The sequence below is a fragment of the Chroicocephalus ridibundus genome, chromosome 1, assembly GCF_963924245.1.
Source record: "Chroicocephalus ridibundus chromosome 1, bChrRid1.1, whole genome shotgun sequence".
Classification (NCBI taxonomy): Eukaryota; Metazoa; Chordata; class Aves; order Charadriiformes; family Laridae; genus Chroicocephalus; species Chroicocephalus ridibundus.
Window position 1 is genome coordinate 176,690,018 of NC_086284.1, and position 19,494 is coordinate 176,709,511.

The following is a 19,494-nucleotide window of genomic DNA, read 5'->3' on the forward strand; positions in this document are numbered from 1 at the left end:
ACTGTACTGAGAAACCTATAACATTTTCCACAGAGTAACGCTATAACCACTTTCGGTGTGGAACACAGACATTGCTTTTTGTTTGAAACTTTCAAATGCGTTAAGGAATCTTAAAAAGAATTCCTGTAGCCTTAAATTTACCTTCATAATGAGCAACTGAAATAAATCGCTAAAATCCTCACCTTAGTCACTGGATATTCAGAATTATTAGGTATTTCTGCTTTAGCACAACAGCCAAATCCTCAGCAATTATAAAGAATACTTAGGGTTTCTGTTATGTATTTTTCACTGTTGTTGAGATTTCATCTCTTTATATTCTGGCTACTGAGTCTACCGGTTTTCAGCTTAAATGCTGTAACTTCCTGAATATGAGTAACAATAATTATAGTATTTTTGTTAGGCTTGAGAGAAACATGCATTTCTGAGAACCCAGTTACTGCTGAAGAAAAATCATTTGAACTATTATTTCACAACCAAGGTAACTGTACCTTTGGCAGAAGCAATGTCTTACAGAGGCATTTCTTGAAAATCAGAAACAGCGGCTAACTTCTGCCCTCAAATCTGCAAACACAACTTCCATTGATTTTATGGGCTAAGTACTCGGGCTATTTTACATAGCAGCTAAGCGCCCTTAAGCCCTAACAGACCATGTATATTGGCTGTGTACCAGCAGGCTAATCCAGAGGATGCTTGGCCCTGTCCACGAGGGAAAGGAGAGGGGGATCGACACCTGTTCTCTGGGTACGCTCCGCAAGGCTGCCCAGAGTGTCGGCTCAGTTTTTTTGTGCATCCTGAATTTCTCTTCCCTGCTACACGCTGCACCCTTTGCAAAAGAAAGAAGGCAACTAAGGGTTTTTTAGTCTGCTGAACGATATTTCTAAGGACTAGTCTCCGGAAAGCGTGAGGTCAGGTACCTAGAGAACTGCCCTTCCTAAAGATCAGCCGCTGCTCAGGGAGGCTCCCAGCACTGCTGAAGCACGCCGGAGCTGCCAGCTGGCTACCCAGCTGTAACATGTCACCTTCCTCTTTGTTTTCCTCCTCAGCTGATTGCCATCACCCCAGGAAAAAGACCAGCACCCAGCCACGATAGCTGGAACAGCGCCCATGCTTCCTTGACTCTGTGGTGGTGTGTTTTATAGGCAGCTCATCTCTTGACGTGTCGCTGATTTAGCTCACAGGAAATTTGTCGCTGCCCACTTCCCTCACCACAGACACAGGCCAGCAGCCCCAGGCACTTGGGCTGGAAGAACTGGTGGAACTTTTTAACTTCTACCCCACCACCATTTGTTAAACTAGCTAACAGAGCACACAGAGGACCCACTGCTGAGAATGCCGCTGTATTGGCTTGGAAAGGGCTTGTGCAGTCTAATGGGATTTTTGTACTTTTAACTACCACCTCCTCAGTGGGACTGATAGGAAATTAGGTCTTTCTTAAACTAAATTATCACTGGCCAGAGAGGAAATCGGGAAGAGGCTCTTACCTTTATGTGATTAGGTGTGTTTTAAACTGCCTCTCTCTCAGTCTAAATCCCCTGCTTTCCGAAATTCAGCAACAGTTTTTTGAAGAGAAGTATTTGCATATGTCAGCAGCTGAGATCTATCCAACTAATAGTAAGAAATCTCCCTAGAGCTGTTGGCTCAAGAGTTGCACAAATTCTGTTAGCTGTTTTCTGCTCCACCTGGGGTTATGTGGGTTTTTTGGTTTTGGTTGGTTGTTTCTTTTTTTTTCACTTTCATTTAAAATACTGCATTAATTTACAGGCATAGCATCCCCATAGGAACCACTGGACAAAGAATGACACTGCACATGAGAATGACTGCAGATGATTCCAGTGCTTCTCATTCCAATGGACTGCTTCTGTGCTTTACATGAAAAACGGGCTGTTGTGATGTTCACTATCACAGTGTCCAAATCTCTTTGCCCTTTGGGGCTTAGAATTTCTGTATTGCAATTTCTCATCTGCAAATGAAAATCATAGTATTTCCTTACCTAGTAGAAAAATTGTGAGGTATTTAAGGATAGAGGTCTGTATTACCGTACAGAGAGTACACGGATACTATGATGAGCATTATATAAAAGCCTCCTGGATTCACATCACGTAACTGTAAAAACAGGACCGGAACAAAATAAGTATGTGGACCATTGAATAGTCCTTGGTACACAGCTGTTTAAGTCCTTGGTATCTCCATTGTGATCACTTTGGAAAGGAGTGAAGGAGCTGTGATTTAGTTAGGCCACTCATGGTGGTTCTCAGTTGTTCTGCACAGGCCAGAGGCCGGATCTCTGATGTGCTCTGACCTAGGCCGGCTGTGGACTGGGAGGGAAGGTCATATGTCAACATGACAACTTCCTAAATAATTTATGTTTCACGTTCCGTTCTCTCAAATATCTAGTGATGACTTATCTGTGACAACTAACTCTTCTCTTACTTGGAAACTGAAATCCTCAGCTGAGGCATGACAGTTCTAATATGTGTCATGGCAGTCCTGTAGGTGTTACGTGGCTACTCTGATTTGTAATCTCTGTAGGTGGATATGGTATTGGAAAGAAATCTGAATTCCTCTGAAACTTATGACTTAAATTCTATTGCCAGGAATGTACAGCAGAATTTCAGGAAAGTGTTATGACATTGGAGTACAGACTTTAGTCCAGGAATTAAAAAAAGGACTGCTTTTAATTGACGTACCCCACATGTGGAGATGGATTGAAAATGGCATATCAACCCATAGTAAGCAAAATTCAGACTTACCAATTCTGGATGTGGAATAGGGCTGAGGAATGAAATCGCTGTTGGTTAAGCAGTACATACAGCAGAGCATCCAAAAGGCATTAATATCTGAAGTAGTGTCAAGTATGCATACCTCCCACATGATTTAGATAATGATATTTCATACTTGAGGAGTTGCAATAAATCCTTATTAACTTCACCAATATTGTGCCTATGAAGAAATAACCTCTACCGAGTGGTTTTGCTTATTTAGGTGACTATCACATTGTCATAGCATTATGACACATGGCAAACCTCCTTACTTACAGCCAGGAAGTGTTTGTGTAGAAATCCAAGGTGAAGAACTGCCATAACCAACATTCGTACTGGCAGCAACTGCAAATCTGTACCATCTGTATTTTTTCAGTCCATACACTGTCTCTTCTATCCGGTCATCCACGATGTTTTCATATAAATATTGATGCATCTCATATTCAATACATTCCTTAGTTTCCCAGTCACTGCAGTGGATGGACTGTAGCTGTGTGGTAATCTTGTAGTTTTGAAAGTAGCCAAGGATAGATTTCGGTGATCTCCAATTCAAGGTCACACTTGTTGATTGCACATTGGAAAAAACAATATCCCTGGGAGCACTAGGAACTACAAATTAAAACACTTGTAACACATCTTCATTTGAATGAAGTGATTGCAACTATAACTGTTTTATCCCGTGTTAAATAAAATATTTTAATAAGCGTGTCTAAAGACCAAGATTCAATTTCATATGGTTAATAGGGAGTACTACCATTGGCATAAATCACACTGTACATATATAGGTGGCATACATTTACTGTAGCTTTTGAAATAAAGAAAAATACTTTTAGGTGTGTCATGCAGGGGCAGCTTCGAGAGGTGTGACTTTGCTCTTGCTACATTTGGGGCTATGTCTCAACTGAGGGAGGGAATATCGAGCAAAGTTATTTTCGGCCTACCCATAGCATCTTTTACTGCTGTTGCTAACTGGGATTCTCTCACTTAGAAATACTCATTTGTCCCCCTCTCTCTTGGCAATGTATGAAATCCTCAAGCAACACCTTAAGGTTTCATAAGTGTCCTGTTTCACCTTCTGAATGGAAAGTATCAATACATGCAATATGTTTGTCTATGTGTGCTTTACAAGCTGTTCAGCAAACAACAAATTAAAGGAACGCCAACAGGAAGAGCTAAATAATATGGCAATAGAAAGCAAAAAAAGAAACTTCCTATAAACTTTGCTCCCATGTATTTATATACATACATATATGTTGGTATGCACAGGTCATATTCATGTGTATGAGACAAAAGTACCGCATGTATGTACATACACACATATACACACATGCACGCACATTTATCCATATCTATATTAAGCCACCGGTGTACTCCCAGCTCTTGCAGACTGTACGCAACATATGGTTTTGTGCTATATCACATAGTCATACAGTAAGCTAATATTATCTCTAAGACTCTGTAAGATAATACTAATACTGTCTGTGGCAAAAACTGTGCGGAGAAATCAGCTCAGAAATCATTTTGTGCACTTAGCTTTAAAGAGTGCTTTAGAGTCTTTGGGGGAAGAAGTATCACTGGTAAAAGAAAAACACACGATACATCCCCAAACTGAAACTGAAGAAGCCCCAAGGCTTACATAAAGAATAAAAGGATCCCAGACCAACATTACTGGGAAGAAAGAGAAAACCCTCCATTTTTTTTCAGCCTTGTGGGAATATCTGATCTCTGCTTTCATCTGCAACAATTTGTTGAAAAAAATCATCAACAAGCTGAAGCCTCTCCACTAAAGATGAATATTTAACAAGAGATGTAAATTCTGAGTCAAACCAAGCTGTGACAATGAAAATGTTGAGAAATTCAAATCTCGTCAAATGAGCCCAAAGCAGATGGACCCTGCAGAAGAGGGGCCAGGCACAGCAACCATGGGTGAAGCTTCCCTGAGTCCTTCTGCTCAGCTCTCACACACACGTACACAACAACAGCTCATGACACAACAGCCCCGTGGGCTTGCACCCTGCTACACACTAACCAGACACAGAACAAGAGCAATCTGTCTTAAGAAAAAAATCTTCACTAGAGACAACTTTCACCATCATACTCAGTGCTATCAAAATGAAAGCTGTTTTGCTCTGTTGTTGTTAGCATGAAGTACAGGAAGTAGTAAATAAAAACAAAACAGGCAGTAACAGTCTCGCTTGATCACAGTTTTGGAGATATAATACTCAGTTTGCCCACTTTCAAAAGAATAAACACTGCAATATTTTCATAATAGCTCTATAAACTGTATTTGCTACTTGTGTAAATTAGAAGAAAGGGCTTAGTTTGATCATTAATTAATGGAAAATAAAGGCAGAGAAATGTTAAATGTTTAGTATAAAAAAAAAACCTGTATTTTTCCTTAAAAAAATCCTCTACTATATTGTAATATAAGCTATTAATATCTGATAGGATACTGCAAAGAATATGAATCTTACACACTCAATTATGAGGATGATAAAATGTGGGATAGAATGGATAAAACTATTTCAGCGAAATAAAAGTTACCACCCAGTCTCACTCTGAACTTGAATTATAGTATTTTTAAGACCCAATACTATATATTCCAGGAATTAAAAAATTAGGAGTCAGCAAATTCCAAAAACATCAGCACAGATAAAAATTAAAAGAATTTAAGAAAATTCAATTCTCCTCCTTCTCACTGAGAGGAGATTACTCTTTTTTTGATAAGGAATATGACTTTACCTTCCGAGGCACATGACTCCAGGAACTCTTGCTGCGATAGGAACAGCCAGCATTGGCAGGTTTGGAATAAAAGTGTGGAAGTACGCAACATGGAGATGGAGACCACTGGTTCTAATGCCTCTTAGTCTACCATTACAAACTTCCACCTGCTTAAAACTGATTATTGGACTATACTCCAATTTAAATGAAAGACTGGATCAAATACTGAAACAGGGGCTTGGAATAAAATAGATGGCAACTGGTTGCTTGCTGGGTGCCAGGAAGAAGATGGAAATATACCTTCACTTGCTCAAATGTGCAGCTGGTAGAGCCATGGCTGGCACAACTGCAGTCTTTGCACCTAAAACAAGTCAGGTTAAAGAGGCTAGTCACAGGCAGAAAGAGCAATGCCCATATTCTAGACAGCATAGTGGGCTTTCCTTCTCAAGGAGAGTACCTTGTTCCCCCAGTTTCAACATGGATGATGCTACCAAAAAGAACTGAGAGCCAGCAACGTTGCAGTAAAGATGGAAAAGACACTTGGCAGTTTCCCTGAACTAGAAATTATATCAGGAAAAATAACAGTGGTTCTGATTTGTAGGCTCTCACACAGACCAACAAAAGTCTAATAAAGCCATCCTCCATGAGCTCTCCTTGTATTTGGTGGAAAGAGACAAACTCCCAGAGAGCAAGGGAAAGAATGGGGTGCAGGAAAACGATGTTTCTTTTTCCATCTGTCCCCTGGACATCCATCTGTCCTTTTTCCTGCTGACTACAGAGGGAACCCATGCAAATTACTCTCACAAGGCTGAAGACAGTCTCTGCGATGATCCTGGTGAGGAATACTACATCAAAACCACCATTTTGAAAGATAAGTTTGCAGGTATGAAGATAACAGATTAGACAAGTACTTCTTCTTTTCTACAAAATCTTTTGTTTATATTTTATGTCATCATTTTTCCAGTTTACTAAGACCCATACATGCAAAATATTTCTAACCTACAAAAGAAAGGGTCAGTCAGCAGAAGATGTAGGAAAATTTTCTCCATCAATGCCTAGACAGATCTTTAAAATGGAATCAAAGCCTTAAACATTATTCAGTTTAAAATCTAGTCCATTTTATCTCATTGCTTATATAGATAAATAAAATATAAATGTAATCCCTCATTAGAACAAATGAAAAGATGTGACCTGAATCCGGAGCAAATCAGAGGTTTGCTCCGAGGGCGGCAGTGAGGAGCAGTGACACCCAGTGGCACAGTCTCTCTTGCACTTGATGATTGCGTTCAGCGAGACAATTTCAAGACAACTATGCTATTGGGTTACAGATACAAAGAGGATTACAATTACTCTAGCATGGAGAATCAGGTTTCCATTCCTCAAGAATGACTAAAATTCCCCCAACTTTTTCTGTCCACAGATGGTACTGATTTGAACAAACCATTCCATGCTTCCTAGAGTAATCATGCAGCTTGTTTAAATTTTCTAAACATGACTCAACAATGATGAAGTGATCACTGTTCACACTAAAAACAATTAAAGCCAAAAACTGCATCTTTGACAATTATGCTTTCAGATTAAATTGGATCTCTAACAAAGATTTATGTTACCTGCTCTTACACACGGCTGCTTTGATAAGTGCTGAACAGGAACTTTATTATTATTCTTGGTTTCCAGGAAGGCATGAAAAGGCATGAAAAAGGCTGTGTTTGTGGTGGTGTAAGACACTGATAGTCTAGGACTGTGCTCTGATTTGCTAGCTGGCATTCTAGTGCTAATCCCATATTTAAATTTCCCAGGAATCACACGTAGGTCCGCTCAAGTGTCATCATCATATATCTGACAGTCTTTCCCTATTGAATTATATTGCATTTGCTATAATTCAGCTAGCTCTGGGAGTTGGGAGTTTTTCAAAGTCTGAAATTTTTGGTGCAATGTACTCTATCATTTTCCATTTAATAGCTTTTAATTCAGCTTTTGAAAGCCAGCTAGGGAGCTGGCAGAGAGGCTGGCCATGAAACGACGGTGAATTCAGTTTCTGGACTGGAGGAGGAATGAAGTATTTTCAGGTTCATCCACCATTGTTCGCATGATGGCCAAACTCCAACAAAAAGTGCCTGAAGCCAGATCCACATGGGATTTTAAGCTCCTAAAACCTATTTACGTGCCTGAACTCCCACTGAAGTTGACAGGAAGCTAAGCACCTAAATAGAAGTTACTTTCACAGATCTTGGCCCTGGTTCCCTACGCTCATCTGGCTGCAATGCTAATCAGCCCGTCCAAAGCTGGTGGACTGTTCTGAGATTAAGTTTTTATTTGAGAACCTAAATGAAAAGAAATTCCTGGTAGAAAAAGTACTAGGACTGCGCAAAGACTCAGATCAAGTTGAACGGTGCCACTGCAACTGGTTTAAACCAACAGAAACACTCAGTAGAAAAAAATCTTACAATGCAAAGATAACCTAAGGGCAGTAAAGGACACACACACAAAAAAAATCTACTGAGAAAAGAGAGAAGTTACGGCATTCTGTAAAGAGCTCTGTGGAAAGCAATGACTACAGCTGCGCGGGCCGGGAACAGAAGACGGTAATATGATATGGCATAGTTCCTAACGAAGTTAATAAAAAAAAGTCTGCCTACAGAACAGCTGCTTGTAGCTGGAGTTTGGATTAAAAGAACAGCGGCAGCCTAGAAGTCTGTTGGGTGGTATTAAGAGCATCAATAGGAAGAAAGTGAAGAACAAAGTAGAACAGATAGCAACGGGCACACAACGACAGTCTTCAGAAAATGGAGGCATCTGAAAAGAAGATGAATATTCTGTATTGTTATCTCTATTAATTTTTGAAAGCTTAGTTACCCAAAGGAGTTCCCTGGGTTAAGCTGACATCCCTGATCATATTCAATAGTACTCTAGTATAGACTGCTAATTGCAGGGGGACTCATCATGATACAAAAGTCCTGCTCAGTATGAACAAGGACATCACAAATACGTCCTGCATGATTTTACTAACATAAAAATGTAAGAAACTGTAGACTATGTTTCCCATGACTTGGGACTGATACTATCAGACATGCTTTAAAGGAAATTGCACAGTTGAGAACACACCTTAAGAAACCCTGCTTGGACTGTGTCTCTTAGTCCTAAGCATATTAGAAAATTCAGTCTCTAACTATGGGATCTAAGCACTGAAAAATCAAATTCTACATATCTAAGGAGAAATGCACACCTTGAAGCTAAGCTATAAAAGTAGTGAAAAGCTGTTAGTATTCCAGTCTGATATTAAATAAGAATGCTCAGCTTTCCGACAAATGGGACCACTGTTTACTTTTCAGCAATTTATTTTACCTGAAAATGCTTTCAGTGTCAGCTTTGTATGTATATGTCGCCAACTTTTATTATACATTAATCTAGAGTTGACTTAGTCCTTAAAAACATATTTCATTCATCCTACACTACATGATTCTTCTATTTTTATCTACCTGCTTATAAAAATAACATCAATGCAATTTCATTGGCAGCAACGAAGTGATCATTGCATTTGTCTAGTGAAGATTTGCCATAAACATCAAAGCCATTCGCTGACATTTGGATTTACCAACTAATCAGAAAATCTGAAAAAAAATAATCCACATTACATTAAATAAATAGAAATCTATTAAAATAAAAAATAATCAGTCATCTCGGAAAGAAGTGTTTCAAAGATTCTTAGTGATGATTCACTCTGCAATTTTTGGATGCTTTTACTTTAATACAGTTTGGAAACATGAAGCTGCAGCATTGATTGAACATATGAAACACACTGCTCTTATCTGTAGTAGTGACAAGTACACTGAAGCTCTTCCATGTCCAATGGCTTTGCAGTAGCTTGATTTTTCTGGATAACCAGGCCAACACACTGCAGTGCACACTGCACTGCATGTCATGCTTGGGGCCCTAAGGACCGCTTTAGGGTACAGACTTAAATATTTTTTCCAGTGCATTACGGTCATCTGTAGCTCTCTTCACAGGTTAATAAGGAAATTCATGTAACTCCAAGTCATAGAACTGACATGAGCTGCCACCTCCTAAGAAACAGATTTATAGTGAAGGAAACAGAGCATTATCCTTGGATACAAAGAAATCTTTAAGCCCACGCTATGTTTTTGTGCTCCTCACCGGCCTGGACAAAAAGAAGACCCACATCTTCCAATGGGCAGCTCCATCCTGCACGTACAAACCCAGAATCTTTAAAGGTTCCACTGTGCAGAGACTAAACACGGTTTGTGCACAAGTAACAACAGATGATGATAATTTGCCACCTCCACACTAAAAGACGTAAGAAACTTTCCCATTACGATTCCTTTTAGGCACAAGGCATACTTCTGTGTATAGCTACAAGATGGTATGGGCCAGCAAAATTAAGCACACATTAAATTAAAAAATGTTTCCTGGACACATTCCTAGCCATATTTCTTTTAAATGTAAGTTATAAATGAATCTCTGTTAAGTAGAAAACAAATGGTAAGGACTGCCACTGCAGTTCCTAGAACTTGTATTCAGGTATAGTATTAAGTAGGACTAGCAGTAAGGAGGGAAAAATTACTCTGCATATCTTAATACTATAATAAATATGATTAGTATTTTCAGAGAAGAATAAAAATCCGATGAAGAGAAATCTAACTGAAACAAACTGAAAGCAGCAACAGTTTTCTTTTGATTATCGATGCTTTGAACCCCCCAAGTGGCTTGTTAATTGTTTTATTTTTTTTCTTAACTGAATGACTATTACACCTCTCCCAGACTTGTGAGTTAACTGAATCTTCACAGCTTTAGTATGCCTTTTGGAGAAATTTCCTACCATTTTATGCCTCTATCTCCCTTCCAAAACCTCACTCAACCTTGATGAAATTTCATTTTAATATGTCTGTTTTCTTGAAAATTATCCAAGGATAGCTATTCAGTCATAAAATTCTAACTCATGTATGCATGTGTACTTGTTATATTATCTTTCATACTCTGTATAATATATTGAAATACGAAGTGATATTACCACTACAAAGTTGACAATTTTTATAAATACTGCAACCTGGCAGAAGTGGTTTACCATGACAATGGAGCTAGATTAGACACAAAACACTACTAATCTCCTCATAAATTTAATCTTCATAATTCATGTTTAATTGTACCCAAATACGAACAAATTTACCTCAAAGAAAGGGCAAATAATCTTGCTAAGAATGTAAAGGTCAAACACTATGCAGCGAGACACAGAGCCAAATTCGATTTCACTTTATGTCAGAAATAAATGCATTGTCAGTGACTCAGTGCTGGTTACATATTCTGTGACTAATCTTAGACCACCATAAATAAGAAGCTGACAACAGCTATAAAACTGTTTCCATTCCTAACCATGAATCTCCAATTCCTAGTACCCAGTCACCACAAAACAATTCATGCAAACACACAGTTAAGGAAATGTCCTAATAATAATTAGTTTGTTGTAAATATGACTAAGCAACAACACACAAGTCAATGCTAAAACAGCAAGAAAGGGTCTGTGCAGTGTATGTGGCAAAAAATATATGTATTGTAGTACAAACCCTTAGGAAAACTCCCAGTGATAAGACACATAACCCCATGTTGTCACAAAATAAAGTCTGGGTGTTTTCTCCTGCTGGCACAACTCTGTGTAACATAGACCACAACAAACTAGCAACCTGTCTCTCAAGCCCAGGTTTAATAACACATCCACAGCTTCTCCAGGCTTTCCTCAAGCCCTAATTAATAGCCAACCCCCAATTTCTCAGAAATCCCAACAATTAACTTTCCCAGGTGCCAGGCTTCTTTAACACCATTAGAAGCCTTTCCCCCGTCCTCCAAGAAGTGAGGTACCTGGGAAGCCTCTTGGTCTCCTCTGTCAGAGGGTAACATGTCCTCTATAAGACTATCTCCAAAACCTTCAGGTTTTGGATGAGTCCAGTTTTAATTGTGCATCAGCCCACCTGTCTGCACACTCGTTCCCAGCTTCAGTTTTCCTCAAGCTCTGAGTCTGGGCTGGCTGTTCAGCAGCCCTGATTTAAAAGAAAGGGTGGAGAGTTATGACTGCAGTTGAGAAGCGTACTGAGGTGCACACTCGCACACACACGCATACAGCATCGCCATTAAGCTCACTACACTATTTCCAGCAAATACTGTAAGATATGAGTATGCTCATCTCTACTATTTAATCAATGCTTCCTTCTGAAGTGGATTTTGAAACCTGCTGATGGACAGAAGTTTCTGAGCAAACAAGAGGGTGGATGACCCAGGCAGAAGTCAAATCGCCAAAGAGCCGGACTGGAGGGCACCAACAGGAATCAGAAAATGGCAGAACGTAAAGAGGGACTGTTGTTGATCAGGAAGCCAATTCAGAGAGGAGATTTTTACCAGAAAAAGGTATGGATGTGCCACCTCATTGTTCAGATAGGGAATGTGGCCCGGCTTTAGTGGGATGGACCTTATTACAAGGAGGGGCAGTCATCAGAGTACAGCCCTGGCTATTTTCACAATGTTGGCCACATTATGCCTTCAAGGAGCTGCTTTGCTTGTCCTCACCTGGAGCTCAGCCATTTGATCTGGAAACAAAGCAGCAATAGTTCAGCTGACGATACAGTCGTGGTCTAGATTCAATCAGACATGCACATCCGCAAGTCTAATTTTAAGACGTGGAAATCAAAGCTCCGAGCGGGGCACTAAGGCTTTGTGAATCGGAGAGATCCAACGGCTGAACCTAAAGCTGCTCAGGAAGCTACCAACAGGAAGTCTAAGCATAAGGGTAAGTTTGATCTCCTCCAAGTTTAGATGTCTGATTCAAGTCTGCACATTAGAACTGCCCCTTCATCTTGTCACCCAGAACCTAAAACCTGTCACTGACACAGATTCTTCTATCTATTGTTTGCCAGAACTGAGCACTACTCACTCTTTCAGTTGAAATATATATGTGAATGAATGCTGCCACTCATCTTTTAAGTTATTCAATAACGTAGTAATTAAAGTATTATGAAAGTTACATTTGTTTCCTATTTTTTATTGTTATACTGAGCTATCACTGAAGAAGAAAAAACCAAGAGAAATAATCCCAAGAGTAGAAATTGCCCCTAACTAGGAAAGAGAGCTGAAACAGGCATTTAATTCCTGGATTGGGCACTGGGTTTCCAGTTTAGAAGCTAGGTACATAGCTATTTACACAGAAGGAACACCATATTTTGCACAGAATTTCATCTACGAGTGCATAAGGAGGGTTCAGATGGCAGATGAAAGCACAGCCAGGATCAGGTGAAGTGTGAAGTGTGTGTGTGAAGAGAGAAAGGAAGATAGATTTTGGGCAACAATTTTTGACTCCAATGCCAAAAAAACCTGCCTACGTTTTTCTTTGGATTTAGCTCATAATTTTCTTTGTTGTTAAAAAATCCTATTCATCAAGAGTTAGGACAAAAGTCTGCCTCAAGAAGTTGCATGCTTCTTAATTGCACAAATTCTGAACAGCTTTATTGTTCTCAACACAGAAAAAGGTACTCTCTCTGTGCTTCTTTAAATGGCAATTAATTCCATTCTCATTACCAAGTGTATTCTAAAACAGGAGAAAGAGGAAGCCCTGCCTCTCCTCACCCACTATTAGCATGAAATTTAAACAACAGAAGGATTTAGCCGCCTGAATTGAGACAGGTATTTCAGGCCTGCTTGTTTCGTGGTCATCATTTAAATTAAACAAAAGAATTAACTTGAATAATTTGTTACCTTTTTCTGGAAGCGTACTGGCATTGCATAACTGTTCTTCACCATCACCAGCAGATGTTGCAGCTTTTATTTTGAATTGATAGGTAATATTGGAAAGCAGATTTCTAAAAGTATGCAATGTATCATAAGATGAAAAATTTGCAGAATTTCCTTCGACTGTTATGATGTAGTGAGTAATTATACCGTTGGATGAAGCAGGAGGGTCCCACCGCACTAGGATCGATTGCCAACTCGTTGCAATACAATGAACATTCTGGACAGCATCTGGTACTTAAAAGACACACACGCACCAAAGATTAACATTCCCACACAATTAAAATGGTAATCACAGAACAATACAGTCAGAGAAGCAGACCCAGCCTTCATAGCAAGGGTCAAATATTCCAGTGGCAGAAAAATTGATACTGTAAAAGAAACACATCGAGAGAACAAAAATATGTCTTTGTCCTCATTAGACAGTTCCTTTCCAACTACTATGAACATGCTAGTACTTGAAAGAGAAGAAGCCATCTATCTGGCTTTTTCCTAGTTGTGTGCTACAGTTTTATTTTTACAGCTGCTCATATTTTCCCCATGTTTTTTTAACCAAAGTGTAGTAAAACATACACAGTAGCGTGAAACCCGTATACATAGTCCACAGCAGCATGAACAGCAGAAGTTCCTTATTTATGTTAGCTTTGTTTCTTTTAGGCACTGTATTATATCTCTTTCCTTTCAGCAGAGGCACGACCTGAGCAGAAGTCATGGGGCAGGTTTCAGAGCTGTCGTATCAATGCCATTACCTCAGTGTTCCCCATGTCCTTGCTGGTTCCAGCAGGAGAATCTTTTTTAAATGCTCATAAAAATTTAATAAAACACAGCAAACATTATACTCATGCTGAAAATAGAGCAATTACCTGTGAAAAACTGGTTAAATAGAACAATGAAATAAGGTATCTCAGAAAGGGCTAAAGCGCTGGCTGTACCCGCTAAGAGAAAATGAATACATAATGAGGGGTGCTGCAATCTACTTCCTCTATTGAAACGTGCCCAGGAATCCATAAAGTAGTGAAAAGACTGTCAATGAGAGACCAGAAATAGAACAAAACATGTTCATATAGAGGTAAATTGATTTCTTTAAAATGATTCATTTTCTTTCCACAGTTCAAAGAAAAATCTTTTTTTTAAAAAGAAACATCTGCAGAGCAAAGAAAATTAACTGGCACTTTTAATACAGATTAGAGATTGAATCCTTAGATGAACTCAATGAGGAAATGATCCAGCAATTGCCCAAGATCTGAATTGGAGGGAAAGGAAACAACGCTGCAACTAGCTGAGCACAAAATCTGAGAAAAAGCTGTAAAATGACTACACCATGCTCCTGTGGGCCATATCTCTTCAGCACTTCTCAAGAAAGTACCATGAGCATGCAATGTCAGTGAGGAAATGAGACAACTGATGGATGACCACGGCTGTTGGGCAGGACAACCTCCAGTTGCAGGGATCCAACAGCCAACCCGAACCACTTCAGTGATGGTCCAGATTTCTCATGGTGTAGCAACTGCCGGGTAGAATAAACAGCATAATTTTTCCTGGAACCCCTGCTTTATCAGCTCTGGAAAGAATATCTCACTGGAAGCGTGGTCTTGTAAAGCTGTAGTCACCATATGGGATCTTTTGATACCTTGTTTGCTCCCTTTTCTGTCAGTATAAAGGAACCTGGGAATTCAGACGCAGCCCCCTAATCCATGCTAGCTTTCTGTCACTGACAGCGCTTATAAAGTCCATGAGCCTGGGGATTGCTCTGACCCGGCAAAGGAGCTACAGTTTTCCACAAAGGCCAGTTTCAGAGAGCTCCTGGGCTCTCTTTAGTGAATGTTGAATATTCACTTTCACGTGATACAATTTTCCACTGTGAAACAACCTGCAACTTCAAAAGACATGTAGAAGGCACAAGACAAAACTGTACTTAATTAATTAATTAAGCCAGCTATATTGCATAATACTCCCCAGTTGTCAGGAAGAATAAGATCTAACAAATTATGATATTTAATTAGTAGCTAGCTTCCCTTCCCAAAATAAATTATAAAAAATGTTAAAAATTTGTATTTGTTTAATAAAATTTCCAGTTCATTTTCCAATCTTTTGTCCAGCTGCTTTCGATACTGCTAAAGTTTCAGTTATTTTCACAGGGATCTGAATTATCGCTTTGATCTACAAAGATCTAATTTTCCTCCCTTTATCTGTGATGCTATTAAAAGATTTATAGTAGCCATATAAGCCTCTCATTTCAGATGAGGACATTTCTAATTCTACACTTCCGACATCAAACTTCAAACCCAGTCTATCCGGTACAATAGGAATGTGAATCGGCGTTACACAGGCAGAAGACAATGAGATAGTGTTATGTTACGTTTTCTTTGGAGAGAAGAGGAAGACTGTTGTTCAGCCATACAAGGAAAATATATATAAGCAGAACTGCAGCTTAGAAAAAGTCACGTCTAACCTGATTCCATCGTTGTAAACTGGACAGCATTACTGAACTGATTGCCATTCCCAAGCTTCGTAAATGCAGAGACACTGATAAAATAGGGGCTGAACGGTTCTAATCCAACAAGGTTTGCCTCATGGTTTGAACCTGAAACATTCTTAAGGAAGGAAAAATTATTAGTACGCAATTAATCTGTGTAAACATTGTGGGCCTCACCTTGAACCTACTGAAATGAACAGAAGATTTAGAGCCTTGCCCCTTCTACTCTGAGTAGCTTTCAGTCAAAGTAGTTCCTGAGCTCAACGAAAAAGAATGCAGGGTCAAATTCTTCCTTTCCTTTCTCCTCTCCCTCTTTCACTGTGGCTTGTAAGGAAGATATGCCAAAGGATGGGATCATAAATACCATAGCGCTGTTGGAACAGATCAATTCCACATATGCCTTTTTTTACCAATACTGAAAAATCTTGTCACCTCCACACCGCCACATCAACCCTCTCTCACCTCCTACTCCTTACTACACCTCTGCAGTGGAAGAGGTCATGGGTCATAGCTTCTCTTTTCTTTTACTTTACCTAAGGCAGACACACAGCTTTGAAACTAGCTATAAAACACAGTTCAGTTCCTGATAGCTGTTTTTCCCAGAGCATGCAAGGCATGTTTTGTGCAAATGTTGAGAGGGCTGTAATAGCAGCAGGGAAAGAGCTGAATTCCAGCAAGAAAACCTTGTGAATATCTTGTGGGATCCAAGTTATGGCGCCTACAATATTTTTATATAAATTGCTCTGCCTGTCTTGCTGCCACAACCTAAACCTAATTTCTTGCCCATATGACATTAAAAAACATGAATAAATGTAGTGAATAGCAGAAGCATTCAAGTGCTCCAGCCAGGTTCCGTATTCTAATTTGGTTTGAGTCTGCCTCAGATGGATAGTGGGGAATAACCTTTGGTGGCCTCCATGAGCATCCAAAGAATGTGTTTCCAAAGGCAGTAATGGACCTCCTCACAGTCCTGTGTGCACTATAGACTACATGTCTTAAACTCATAGCTCCTGCAGCAGTGCCTTTTCCCTGCAGCTTTTACACGTCTCGGGTGAACAGAACTCAGTATATAGTTCCTAAGCCTGAGATGCAGTCCTGGCCTCAGCTTGCTGCCCTTACAGTTCACGGTGCCATCGTTCACATTTCTCGATGCCATCCGAGCAACCAGATTTAAGTAGGTATAAATGCCTTGATCAATTTTTGTATATAATTTTACAGCATCTATTTCAGTTAATTATTTTCAGCTATTCTTATTCTGCAAAAATAATAAAAAAAGCAAATCTTTAAACAATTTTTAAGTATTTTTCAAAATTACTAGGACAGTCTGTTTTCCTTTTTGAATCTCGAAAATCCACAGATGCTAAATAGCTACCCAAAGAGAGCCACAAAACAGTAACTTCTGTTGTTTTCTATCATACACTGAAATATGAACTAAAGATCAATAGAACTCATCATTAAAGAAATACTAGAAGCTCAAAACCAAATTAAAATCCAACAAGCTTTTTTCTATCTAATTTTAAAAATGGAATTATAGGCGTGGTGGGAAGATAAATTAACTGTCTTAACACATAAGAATTTAGAGGAGCTTCATAATTCTAGGAGAATAACAAACATTAAAAATATTTGTCATACATTTTGTTCCTAAAGCATGAAAAAAGTATGTATCTGCCCCCCCAAAATTTAAAGAATGTTAATTATAAACATACCTGATAAAATATTTTTTCAGTGTTGTTTTGATAAATCTTAAAATTATATCTCATAATAACACCATTTGGCTGAGGACTTGGATCCCATTTTAGCCACACAGAATCTGCAGTGTAGTTGGTAATGGTCAAATTCTGGGGTGGAGCTAATGGCACTGCAAAAGAGAAAGTCTTGAGTGTTTCAAATAAGCCAGGCAAAACCAAACACTTTGGAGAAGCAAGGGAATATATGTACGTTTGTTACTATTTTTATCTGAACTCAACAAAACAGTATTTCATTGTTACATTAATTCTTTTCTTTCTTTTTGGCATGAAAAATTCCATTAACCTGGAATACATGTTTAGTCAGCAAGGGATCTTCTTAGAGAGCTAAGAAATCTGTCCATCACTTAAACATCCCCATTGTCAGAACTAAGGCATTTAACAAAAGTTGTATTATGTATATTAATGGAATGTGATATACTTTGCTTCCTATATCACGTATTGAGCGCAACTCAATATATATTTACAAGATATGTCATTTACCATGCAGATGAGAGGAGACCCATGTAAAGGAAACCTCAGGATGTGTCAGAAATATTTCCATGTTTCATTATTATTCAATTACGTGGGGGGATGAAGAGAAAGGTATTGTTGCTTGCTTCAAAACCCCTGACACTCGGCAAACTGTAACACATTCCAAAGACAAAAGACATTTCTTCTTGAAGTTATTTTTGTACTCCTATGCAGAATGTGACCTCCTTTTGCACACTGTGGTGGGAGGAGGAGAACTCAGAAGAGACTTCCCTTGTAGTGTTTCCTTCTTCTGAAAGCTCTTCACATACAGACCAATGGAAAATTAATCCTTCATCTCAACTCTCTCAGGTCTGATGTTCAGGTCTAAGATGTATAGGGCCAAAATTCCAAAGTTGGTTACAATTGAATTTTCTCACCTGACTCATCTGTGTAGAACTGAAGCACGGCAGATGGACCAGGTCCTTTTATTGTTCTTGCAGCTGCATAAATGCTGTATAATGTGAATGGTAGAAGGTCTTCCAAGATGATAAAATTATTTGTGGTAGAGAATGAATCATTCCTTTCTGGCCCAAATAAATTCAAATCATAACTTATTATAATACCACTCGGCTTAACAGGAGGGTCCCATGAAAGCATAACTGAGGTAATTGAAAGATTGGAAAACGTTTTGATTATAGGTGCTGATTCTGGGACTGCAGGAAGAAATAAGAAAGAGAAAAACAAGGATAACTTCAGAAAAACATGAGTTACAATGAAAAATGTCTTTTAACTATCAGTTAAAGTTGTGCTCTAAGTGGAAAATTCTATTTCATGGTCTCAACACAGAAATGTGTAGCAGTTGTTTGTGTGGTATAACAAAAAAGCTTTAAGTAACATGAGAAAAATAAACACAATAATATTTTTCTCTTTTAGAAAGCTATTTGGTTTTTTTTCTACATTTCCTTAGGAATGTATAAAATACTTATCTTACCATCTTCATCAGTTCGTATATGCAGACTTAGAGCATGCAGTTCAGAAGATCCTTTGTCAGTGGCTGGTGTGATTTTCAGAATGTAATCAGTATATTTCTCCAGATTGTCAAAAATGATGCTTGTGTTGTAAGTAAGGAAAGACAATATCTTATTGGTTCCCAGTTGCAATAAACTTAGAGAAACATGAAAGAAGACTAAGCCATTTGGCTGGGATGGTGGAAGCCAGCTTACATTTACAGAAGATGAGGAAATGTTTTGATAGACCAGATTTTCAACAGAACCATCTGGGACTACAAGAGATAATAAGCAAAAAATAAATGCACGGATTACAGTAATAAAGAATCTAATAAAGGATCCAAAACTCAAACAGAAATAAATGTCCAAAGTAGATTAGTTTGTAAACCTCATTTGTAATATTTTGGACAACTTTTAAAAATCATTTATGTTTCATTTTCAAAAGCAAAATAATTTGAAGACATATATGAATAATCATCCTTTTTTAATTTGATTCATAAAATATTCTTAATGATAGTTTAAGAAAGCATTTCTATTGCTCTTAT

The 19,494-nt window shown here is 38.6% G+C and overlaps 1 protein-coding gene across 5 annotated transcripts in view; it reads right to left on the reverse strand.

Moving 5' to 3' along the window:
* The window catches only part of PTPRQ (protein tyrosine phosphatase receptor type Q), a 137,711-nt gene that overhangs the window by 47,555 nt on the left and 70,662 nt on the right, over window positions 1-19,494 (reverse strand). For all 5 annotated transcript variants that reach the window (XM_063322867.1, XM_063322866.1, XM_063322865.1 and 2 more), the window contains 6 exons: window positions 18,934-19,224; window positions 18,380-18,655; window positions 17,451-17,602; window positions 15,721-15,862; window positions 13,236-13,505; window positions 3,036-3,368 (listed from right to left, as the gene is read on the reverse strand). In XM_063322867.1, coding sequence (XP_063178937.1) covers window positions 3,036-3,368; window positions 13,236-13,505; window positions 15,721-15,862; window positions 17,451-17,602; window positions 18,380-18,655; window positions 18,934-19,224 — 1,464 coding nt within the window. The remainder of the gene's footprint in view (window positions 1-3,035; window positions 3,369-13,235; window positions 13,506-15,720; window positions 15,863-17,450; window positions 17,603-18,379; window positions 18,656-18,933; window positions 19,225-19,494) is intronic.